This window comes from Sinocyclocheilus anshuiensis, unplaced genomic scaffold (assembly GCF_001515605.1).
Source record: "Sinocyclocheilus anshuiensis isolate Anshui unplaced genomic scaffold, SAMN03320099.WGS_v1.1 scaffold100, whole genome shotgun sequence".
Taxonomy (NCBI): Eukaryota; Metazoa; Chordata; class Actinopteri; order Cypriniformes; family Cyprinidae; genus Sinocyclocheilus; species Sinocyclocheilus anshuiensis.
Genome location: NW_015555725.1, coordinates 1264065 through 1275444, shown reverse-complemented (window position 1 = coordinate 1275444; position 11380 = coordinate 1264065). Strand labels below are relative to the sequence as shown.

Here is an 11380-nt window from a genome sequence, read left to right as displayed (position 1 = left end):
TTTTTTACTGTATTATTTTACAGTTTCCTGTTTCCCCAAAACGCAGACACAAAACAAAAGTTTTTATATGTATTCTATTAATCAACATTAATAATCATTCTTACAATATCAAGTGCAATAATCGACAAGAACGATTTTTGTCATAATATTGTAGCCATATTAGCTCCTGTTTTTAAACATATAATTTAGATACAATTTTAAACAGTCAATTGTTATTGGCAACAGTTGAAGTATTTGGATTGTTTTAAAGGAGACATATTATGTCACTTTTTACAATATGTAATATAAGTCTCTGGTGTCCCCAGAATGTATCTGTGATGTTTCAGCTCAAAATACTCCACAGATCATTTATTATATCATTTTGAAAATGCCTATTTTGAGTAGAAGCCCATATTAGTTTAAACTTCTGATATACGGTTTTCTGAGTGCACACGTACAGAAAGCGGCTGTCAAAGCATGTGAGTACTAAACTAAGCTCTCATTCAAACACACAAGTTTACGTTAAAATCACACTTAAGTAATTGGTTAAATTCAAGTATTTGACATTAAAGACAACACAGACACAATTATTACGTTGGTGATAAAATTGACCTCACAAATGTAAAAAATGCCCCTGATAAATCAATTACAGGAAAAGTGGAAAAGTTCATTTCTGACCCTGGTCCATTCTATTTCTAAATAAAACTAAAGCCTGCACTCTGAATTGTAGAGGGCAGAACACGAGAAAAAGAAAGAGATTGAAAGAGAGTCCTTTGCTGCAGCGGACTCCTCAAATCCATTAACACAGCAGAGATAGAACATAAAGGATGACAGCAGCAGGGCGGCAGAGATGAAAGCCCCCAGGGATGTGATCAGACGCACATCTTTCAAGCAGACAAAAACTACACACGGACAAAAGACAGCGTGCACTCTGAGATGTTTATAGACTGTTACAACTCTGGTTTCTCTAAACCAACATGAGCTCACATACTTCAGAGCGCATTTTATCTAGGATATCACCCCTTATCTAGCACAAACAGTACTGATGGACTGAAAACGTAAAAAAAAAAAATCTGCTTGAAGACTAGCATTGTGAAAGCAGAATGTAGGCATGGTTGACTTCAGGTGTACTGCTTGTATTCCCTGCTGGTCCCCTTGTTTGTCTTCAAAACAAGCGGTGCGCTATTATGAGCTAATCTACAGCAGATCAATACGGCACACTCCAAGCATGTTCAGCCTGACTAACACAATCACTTCTTACGTGGCTTCTCTGCAGAGACACAATGGATCTCTATGGACATGCACTGTAGCATTTTTGCTGTTTTCCTGAGGAGAAACACTGTAGCAAAGTATTTCAGCTGCTCCGCGACATCAATGTTTTCGCTTCAGTGTTTCAAACTGCTGAACATGGGAAGCTCCATATTCAACGAAAGAGTCAAAATATTTTTTGTGGACTATGTTTTGGAATGTAATTACAGTCAGATGAACCACTGAGACAAGGTGAATGATCGTTCGTGCAATAAACATTAATTTAACAACATAAGATGTGTGACATAAAACCCTAATGTGGTTAGATAAGAAAAAAAAAACTAAGAAGAATTATAGTTTTTCCAGTGAAAACCCATCAAATGTGAGCTGAATTTTGGGAATGTGAATTTTAGGTTTTAACTAAATTATAACATGACTCAAAAACTGTACATTTACTGTACAGTATTAAAATATAAAAATGTTGAACAGTGACTGCAAACTTGAAGTGATAGACAAGCAGTTATTAAAATATGTTGCATGCTGTACTTGTCAATTCAATGATGTTAACCTCATAAATATGAAAATAACAATTTTAACACGGTTTGCAGTGTGAAATCTCAAAACCTGACTACTCGAGACTAATTACTAATGTATAATAAAGTAGGATTAATTTACTAGGATTAAGTTCACTAGGATTATGTCAAAAATGACTTTGGGTGAACTATTTAAAGTGTGAAAAACTCGGTAGCGCCTATCTAGTAGGTAGTATATCTCTGCAAGTACTCAATTACAAGAAGTTCATTTTCCACCTCCCAAACTGCTTCCATTTATGCATGACAATTTCCCTTTAGTAATACAGACAAGGTCAAAGCAAAGACGTGGGTTTCTCAATAAATTCTTGAAATCATTTTATTTTGCACCTCAAAACAAGAAGGGAATGAGTATGTGGTACATTGGGAATGTAGACACAGCTGTACTTTTACATTTTTTTTTTGGTGTAAGCTCAGAGAAAACAAAATTGTTAATACAGTCATAATAATTGCACTTCATAAATCTAGACTGTAGCCAGCTTTTTGCCTCCGCCAGAAACCTGTGTCGACTCTCTTGAGTTTCTAAATTCAATTTACCGGTAAAATTTGACTGACAATAGAAATGCTAATTTAACACCAGGGACCGCTGTGCCCGTCCAATTTTTCTTTATTTCCCCTCTCTCTGTCCCACAAGGCATTAGTCTTCTCAGTAATCTAAGTGCAGTACATTCACAGGAAAGTCACAGTCGGAATAAATATTTCAGTGTTGAGACAAAGCTTACAAGCGGCCTCAACCTGGCTCGAAACCGCTAGCACAGAGCTGAGAAAATCGCTCGTCACCTCTTCTTCCACCTCTGTTCGAGAGAGGCAATGATTGTTTTTATCGTTTCAAAAAGAGGAATGGTCAAGCGACACCTCTGATAGTTTAACTCCCCTCACGTCCTCATTTAATGGTCTCACGTGTATTTCGAAACTTCAAAGCCATGAGGAAAGAGTCATTTGATCCCTAACCAATCAAGAACAAGCTTTCCAACAACAGACAGCTCATTTTCAGAATTCCATTCAGTTTATATGATGTTCCTTTTGAAATAGACCTGATCGGCCTAATCTTGTTAATGAGAGCGGTCTCATTTCAGAGCTTTCACACAACCGGTTCCTTATATATCTGCTTATTTGGAGATTTGATTCCAGTGTAGGTAAATAAATGAGAATTCTGTTGTTTATCTCTCGGTGGTGATTACACCGTGAGAACAGCAGAAACTTATACTGCAGCCAAAGGAGAATAAAATCAAAATAAATGACCCTTAACAAAACATTAAAAACCTAAGCATTTTACACTCTTACTCCCTTAGCAGCCAATGCATATTATATACTACAAATATAAAACAACAAAAATAGGTTCAAGTCTTCATGTTCTTTAAATACATTATATTCAAATGTCTAATTTCCAACCTCCCAAGACTTTCACACATTGTTACACCCCAAGCAGTGCAATTTCTATGAAAAAACAATTAACGCTAAGGGTTTCCCATTTTATCCATTAACATTACCTAAAAGCAGTGATCTAGTTGCCTTTTTGGTCTTTGAAATGTTGTAATGTGCGCATACCATTACCTCTTACAGTGTTTTGTGAGCACAGGTTCAACTGTATCTTTTATAGACAACCGCGGTGCTTTAAGACCATCATCTTCATCATGCTAATCCAAATGGTTACTTGCGATGTGGGGAGGAGAGGCGGCCATATTTACTTCATTTAAACCATTGACTGTCACCAAAAAAAATAAAAATTAAAAATAAAATTATTCTGATAAAATAATTAAAAAGGAAAAAAGAGAAACAATTGGAAAACAACAACAATGAAAAAAATCCCTCTTGGCAAAAAGAGAGAAAAGAATCACAGAATCCACATTTAGGAATATTCCAATTCCTAGCCAGCAATTCTCTCCCAGCTCTGAGCCGAGAGGCACCGATTGGCTTTCCAGCATTCAGCCAGCCATGTTTTGATCCAGATCTCCCCCAGTCTGCTTTGAGCAGGATCACGAAACTCCACTGCAAATCTAGGCAATGGCAACAACTGCAGTTTGTGATTAAAGATTTTCCAGTCGCTCTTTATATTGGTCAGCCCCGTCTCTTCTTATCTGTAAACAGGGAGGTGGATGTGTGCATGCTGGTGGTCCAATAGTCTCGGCACAGACACGGTCTCGTATCCCTTCCCCAACATCTGCTCCTTGATGCAGGGAGGATGGATGTCATTGATCAGGTATTCCAGTGACTGCAGACTGCTGCTCAACACTGATGTATTACATAGACTCTTACTGGGCAAACTGCAGCACAGACCACCCGGGCTGTCAATGGGGGGGTGGTGATGATGATGATGTTGGTGGTGATGATGATGAGGGTGTTGGTGATGGTGGGGGAATCCCAGCTCCCTGTGTCCAGTCACTGGTCCAGCTGTGGTCGTAGCTCCTGGCAGCTCTTGTGGGTTGTAGCAGTCACTGTCCGGTGTCACCAGAACACTGTTCCATGGAGGCGCAAAGTACTGACCGACAGAAAAGTTCCCATGCATCCCCACACAGTTCAAAGGCGAGGAGCTGACCTTGTCCAGTCCACCCCCGCCACTCGTACTGGCCGTCATCGGATAACCTCTTGAGGAGGATACCTGCGCCCCTCCGAGCATGATGGACCCTCCTGGGGCACAGGTTTCAGGTGACTTGCTGATGGCACCTCCACCTCCGCTCCCCCCGCTGTACATCCTCAAAACTGCCTGCTGCTGTTGCTGTTGTTTCTGCCACAGTAGATAGTCCATACCTTCGGGATACACCCCGGCCTTCATTGCCTCCCCATTCTGCCCCGGTAGCACCGTCCCTGAATAGGCCATGTTTCCCTGCGGAGCCACACTAGTGACGTAAGTCCCCCCTGAGGAGTTAGCGGTGCCCTGTTTGGATGGGCTGGGGTTCGGAGGTCCCGTTGATGCCCCGTTTTGACACACCTGCTGCAGAGCCTGGGCCTGGCAGTGCTGGTTGATCTGGTAAATTATGCTCTGGATGGAGGGAAGATTCGACTGAGGAGGGTGGTTCAGTCCTCGGCCCCCTGCAACAGGGATCACGGAGCTGGCCACAGTGACGTTAGGGGGGACCGATAGAGTGGTGGCCTCTGGTGGTTTGGGAGGCCCTGTGTGGTACAAAATCTGTCCGTGGCAATGACCTAAAGTGCTGCTGTTGGGAGGCGGATAAGGAGCCACTGCTATCTGCGCCGGAGACAACTTAGTCCTCCTGCCCTCAGAGTTTTTGAGGACGCCCTTTGTGGTGAAAGCTGATGAGGAAGATGAGGATGATGATGAGACTTTGACTATCGCTAACAGACCCTGGTAGCCCCCTGTGTGGAGGTGGGGGTAGGGGCTGTAGCGCTGTCCGGTGGTGTCATATCCGTTCACAGTCCGGTTAAGGTGCTTGTGTTGGGGGACCCTGATGTTGGTGGGGAAGATCTTGATGGACAGAGGACTGTTGGCCATCTTCTGCGCATAGGCATCCAGCTCTGCTGCGCTGGGATAGCACGGGGAAGGCATGGGGACAGTCAGCTCACCTGCAAGACAAAAAATATGTATAAGAAAACCATGAGTCAGACGTTAAGAGACTTGAAATATGGCCCAGAAATATGGCAACTTTTTGTCATTTCATTGTCAGAATGCAGTAGCTTGGACATTCTTCTAAATAACTCTTTGGCACTCTATATTCCATCTTTTTGGGCACATCCCAATCCATTTTAGTAGAGACAAGTGTGCCAAGCTTCTAGCTTCCAAAGACCTCTTTCCCTGTTTGAAGGTCACATAGTCGTTGCCTTCAGGTGTGTAACAACTTTTGGCATCACTCTAGATGACCTGCTCTTTTTGTTGGATTACATTACAAAAACAGCTCTGCCTTTTCCACAAGAAAGAAAATAAGACCCTTCCTCGACTTCAAATACATTCATTGTGTTTTCTCAGCCACCCATCTAGTATTTGGCATTGACCTTATGCATGTACTTTCATTATTGCAATCTTAAATGGTAAGAAAATTTCTGCTAAGAACACAAATTTAAGGGTACAAACTGTAGATGCACAATTCACAATCAATGTGAATATTGAAAGTTTTAAATTCAGCCTGTCTATAAAAACTGTATTTTATTCCTCACCCAGTCCTCTCTCTCTCACATATTCCAGTGGAGGTTTATCCCTGGATAAATAGCTCTTTTTAAACTTGAAATCAGGCACCTAAGGCATTATTAAACCAGCGCTTTGTGAAATTAATTTGGTCTCTCTATTGTTCAAAATTGGGTTACCCTTGGAGACGGAAAGGAGAGCGAGCAGGAAGTAAGGAGGATAAAATACTTGTTTAATTGCACTGACACATTTGAGATTTATAAGTAGCACCAGTAGGTCTTAGCCTTGGCCAGGCCAATTTCTCAATTATTCAATCAGACCATCTCCAAATGAAGAGACAGACCTACATTACCCCTCCCATGAACCCCTGAAAACTCCACCCACTGGGAATTTGTAACCAGGTTTTTGGTACTATAATGTACTGCAAAAGCTTTGTCATAAAACATGACTGAGACATCCATTAAAAGCTGAGCTGCAAAACTGACTCCTATTAAAATGCAAAGACCCACATGTTGGGCAGGGCAGGAAATGATAAAAAACCCAGTAAGCCTTAATGTCTAATAGTACTCAGACAGCAAGACAAAGTGTCCTTGTAGCTGGACTCTGTTTTGGCTTGTTCAGGGTTTTGAATCAGGCGTTTTCAGAGAAACCTGGGGCTTTTGGGATTCTGCGAAAAACGAGTTGGGGAAACAAGGAGAAAGAGCTGCGAGAGGCAGCAAAGAGGATGAGCGGAGGTGAAGGGCCGTGTGAGATTGGATTTAAACGACATTATTCAGGCAATTTCATGGCTACTTAGTTCAGTGCTACAAAAAGGCAGAGGGGGAGCGGGCAAAGCACTCAATTTACAAGAAAAGTGTGCATATTTTCTGGTTGTTTTTATCATTCTGACTAAAATTAAACTGCAATAAATGACAGCGTCAGCAAATGTCAGAGTGGGTTTCCAGAACTTCAGGGATCCAGCTGTGAGGAAGTTGTCACATTTCTGATTGTCACACATCCTTTCCTCTCTAGCTTCCATTAAGCTGACACAGGTCAATCACTCAGGCAGCTAAATCTACATCATCCATGTGCTTTAAGCTCTTAAAATCTAATAGCATGTGGTAAAAAAAAAAGAAAAGAAAAAAAAGAAAAGTTGTGAGTTGCATATCTATGCAGAGTCAAGAAAACAAATGTTTAGCAATTAATGCTTTTGAGAAAATCACAACATACACTGTCAAATCTGTAGAAGCAGCTGAGGTTCTTGTAAAGAAAAAAAAGAGAAAAATGTTTCATAGTTTCAAAAATCATTAGAATCATATATAAATAATATACCATATAAAAAAATTATTAAGATGAGGCACTATAAAATATTGTTTATATAATAAATTACTTTTAAAGATAAACAATGTTATAATGCCTTATCTTCATTAAACAGTTTGAACAATTAAGCTTATGGAAAAAGGATCTTAAAAGAAATGCAAAATAGAATGTCAAATAAACACTTTCTTTAGCTGCTGCACAAACCTTTCCAGAAGACAGGACATATCTGACCCATTCCTCTACCCAAAACAGTTTCATTTCATGCATATTTATAGGATGTCTTGCTTGAGTGGCCTGCCTCAGACCACAGCATTTCAAATAAAATTGGAACCAGGACTCTAGAGAAAGCCAAAAAATACAAAATTGCATCCGATTGTGCTGCTGTTGTTGATATACACCTCTGTTTGGGATCACGGTCATGTGGCATGACCCCACTTCGTTTGGGTTTTAGATCAGACAAGACCTCCATAAATATGTTCACAATATAGCATGACCTTTAATACATAAAATATTGTTTGTTGCTTTTATTTGAGTGTCACTGTCAGAACTGATTGGCACTTGTTTTATTTATGACCACCTTTTTATGGATTTAAAAAAACATTGCATGCATCATTTCTTAATCCATCATTATTTATTTTCTAGCTAATTATTTGAGAATAAAAGTTGTCATGTTTTAGGCCACATTCGTGCAGAAATCTAAACAAACCCCAAGCTTTCTCCGTCTCAGACTAGCTCTTTTATGTCTAATAAGTCTTTTTAAAGCATTCCTGAGGCTACAGAGGTCTGCAGAGTGTTTAAAGCACGTATGTTAGCTGGCATCTTCTTGGGCAGCGGATGAAAGGATGCTCGTCTCCGCGCTGTCACAGTCTAATTGGAGGTGTTCTAAATAGGTCAGATGAAATTGGGGGCTGTCGAGCATCTGTCCAGCCCATGCAGGGCCAGCGCAGGGGCCGACACTTTCAACCCCCTCAGTGACAGCAGCGCCACGGCGCTTTGATGTTTCCCCGACAGCCAGCACAGAAGGGTGGGTGGGGAGGGTTTGTGCATGCGTGAGTGTGTGTGTGTGTGTGTATGTGATACAACTAGACTGACAGTTTCCTCACTTCATTGGATCCAAAGAGGAAAAAAAACAGTAGATTTCAAAGAGGCGTCACTGGTCCGTATGCAAATAGATGAGCCAATTTTCTGATCTCCTTTACGTGGGGGGGGGGGTTGATTCGGGTGACTACCTTTGATCATCACATGGTTTAATTAAGGAGCCATGCTTTGCCATGTCACTCTCCCTTAGCCTTCTACCTCTCTCCTCCCTTCACTCCATCTCACTTCACGATGGGGGCCAAAAACATGCTAAAGAAGAGTGGGTGGGGAGGGTGTGTGTGTGTGTGTGTGTGTGTGTGTGATACAACTAAACTGACAGTTTCCTCACTTCATTGGATCCATAGAGGGAAAAAAACAGTGGATTTCAAAGAGGCATCACTGGTCCGTATGCAAATAGACGTGCCAATTTTCTGATCTCCTTTACGTAAGGAGGGGGGTTGGATTGGGTGACTATCTTTGATCATCACATGGTTTAATTAAGGAGCCATGCTTTGCCATGTCACTCTCCCTTAGCCTTCTACCTCTCTCCTCCCTTCACTCCATCTCACTTCACGATGGGGGCCAAAAACATGCTAATTATCACTAAAGCACAGCTAATGCTGTTGCTGCCATGTGTTTTTGGGTGACAGGTCCATATTTTCCATTCCTAAACTGCTCCATTGAAACCTTTCGTACAATGGATAAGGCCGCTATTGCTGTCTTTCTCTCTGTGGCCTGCTCTTGTTTGTCAACAGGCAAAAGCCTCCAGCACCCGACCTGCCATCAAAGGGATTCACACTTCACAGGCCATGGGGATTAGAGGCCTTTCAGACCCATAGAGAGCTGCTCCAACCCACAAAGGCCTCTGGCTATTACAGCAGCTATGATCACAACGGTGGAGAGAGAAAGAGAGGTGGACAAACAAGTTTCAGGTAGCCATCACTGATTTTCTCTGATGATTCTTTACTAAACATTTCCTAAATGATAATTAAGACCATGTCAAATTTATAAACAGGCCCACACGGATATCTGCGCCCACTGAATGGGAACATCCATCATTTACAAAAGTTATACACAGGCCTTGGTACTTAGGTGTTTGTTTAGGAAATATGTTGGGCTAATTATGCTTTCAGCTATCAATAAGTGTCTAGTACCTTTAGTACATTTTAACATATTTAAATCTACACAAAATGTAATTTCGTGTAAAATCAGAGAAAGTCTGTAGATTCAGTCAGGGCTGTTTATAAGCATCAAATGAGTGTAGAAATGACTCACTCGGCTGCAATTGTAACATTATATTGTTTAAACTGTATTTTAATTGATTTAACAGTGCGTAGTGTGGCCTTCACTGATGTAAAGTGGCGTAGGTGATTCAAATCAAAAGACATACAAACCATCTTCTAAAGAAAACATCTGTTGCAACCAGTGTTAACCAGTGTTTTTAGTTTTAGTCTAGTTTTAGTCGACTAAATCTACAGTAAATTTAGTCGGCTAAAATCTAATGGGTTTAGTTACAGTGCATTTATTAAGCATTTCTCTAAAATTTCCAAACTCATCATATAGGTTTGATATTAAAATAAGAAAATAAGATAAATAATTTTATCATGATTGACACCGATTTAACTGCGGTGACACACAACATGCCTTTATGTTAAAATTAAATAAAACCACTTCTCATAAAGAACAAGAACATAGTCTTCTTTTTAATGAAATACCAATGGTTATATAGGCTAATTATGCATTCTTTATAGCAACTTCTTTACCATATTCTTCATTCTTTCAAGCAGACATATTTATTTCTATAAATACATTTAGATTAATCTTTAGGGCTACTAAAGTTTTTCACTCAAGAGTAGTGCGTGATTTTCTGTCTTTCTTTTGTTGCTTGATTAACATAAATGACTCGGACAATAGCAACGAAATTAGGCTGCTATCCCTTTAAAACCGAATGCACAGCTGCAATCCCTTTAAAACCGAAAGCACAGCTGCAATGGATGCAATGTACTGATACACGTTCTCCCTACTGTTTACGGTCACTTAAGACGTAATCAACTGTGTTTACGTGAATACTCCTCAAAACGGACAATTCGACATCATTTTGTGTGTAATTCTCTGTACATGCGAAGCGAAAGAGTTGACGCACTTTCTGTGTGTGTATGTGTGAGACGCACTTTCTGTGTGTGTATGCTTCAGTGTCTGTGCTCAGAAAACCGCACCGAATTGAGTTCTCTCTTGCATCGTCAGATTTATCTATATGTCTGCTCTTCTCTTACTCCCACATACAGGATTTACATTTTTGAACATTTTATGCGACGTGCAGCAAGTGTATGTTAGCTTCTGTCCCGCTGGTTCATATGTACGCATCTAACCTCCGAACCACACAGCAGATTCGTTCTGATTGAATCTCTTCCTAAATCGTCCCTCCCTAACATTTTCGTCTCGTTTTTATTCGTTGACGAAAATGTCAATAGATTTACGTCATAGTTTTTGTCATTCAAAAAGAGTTTTAGTTTGTTATCGTCTCGTTGTCCTCGGTGAAAAAAATTTAGTTGACAAAAATTATGACGAAACTTATTCGTCAACGAAATTAACACTGGTTGCAACTTGCATGTTCTGTAAGAACTTTTTCCTCAGTGGATGCTAGGATGCTAGAACTGCATGGGGCAAAACATCAAAATAAAAAAAAGAATCATGCTTTCACATTTTTATACAGGTGGAGTTTGTAAAATGCTTAAAAATATAAATATATATAAAAAAAAAAATTAAATATATATCCTCCTGACTACTAAACAGTTTTGTGAATTTAGTATTTTGTTATGTCAGTACATTGTTTAGAGCATAAGAAAAATTTTGAAAAATAAGATTTTTGAAAAATTATATTTTATTCATAAGTTATGCCATGTCCTCTGTAGAGGACATCGGGACTTTAAAAAGTCCTGTTTTAAAAAAAATAAAAAGGCATGAATAGACATGAAAAGGCAAAAAGAGTAGGACTTTTGTTTTAACCAGAAATCAATTTTTATTTTTTATACCAAACTTTATATAAAGATGATTTTTAACTAAGTTATGAAAGATATTTTTAAAAACCATTTTTCTTTATGCACAATGT

The 11380-nt window shown here is 39.8% G+C and overlaps 1 protein-coding gene across 3 annotated transcripts in view; it reads right to left on the bottom strand.

Annotated features, from left to right (window-relative positions):
- Positions 1–2111: 2111 nt before the first annotated feature.
- Positions 2112–11380, bottom strand: part of LOC107672614 (protein FAM222A-like) — a 71017-nt gene continuing 61748 nt past the window's right edge. For all 3 annotated transcript variants that reach the window (XM_016465879.1, XM_016465878.1, XM_016465880.1), the window contains one exon: positions 2112–5339. In XM_016465879.1, the coding sequence (XP_016321365.1) occupies positions 3892–5339 (1448 nt within the window). In that variant the 3' untranslated portion in view covers positions 2112–3891. The remainder of the gene's footprint in view (positions 5340–11380) is intronic.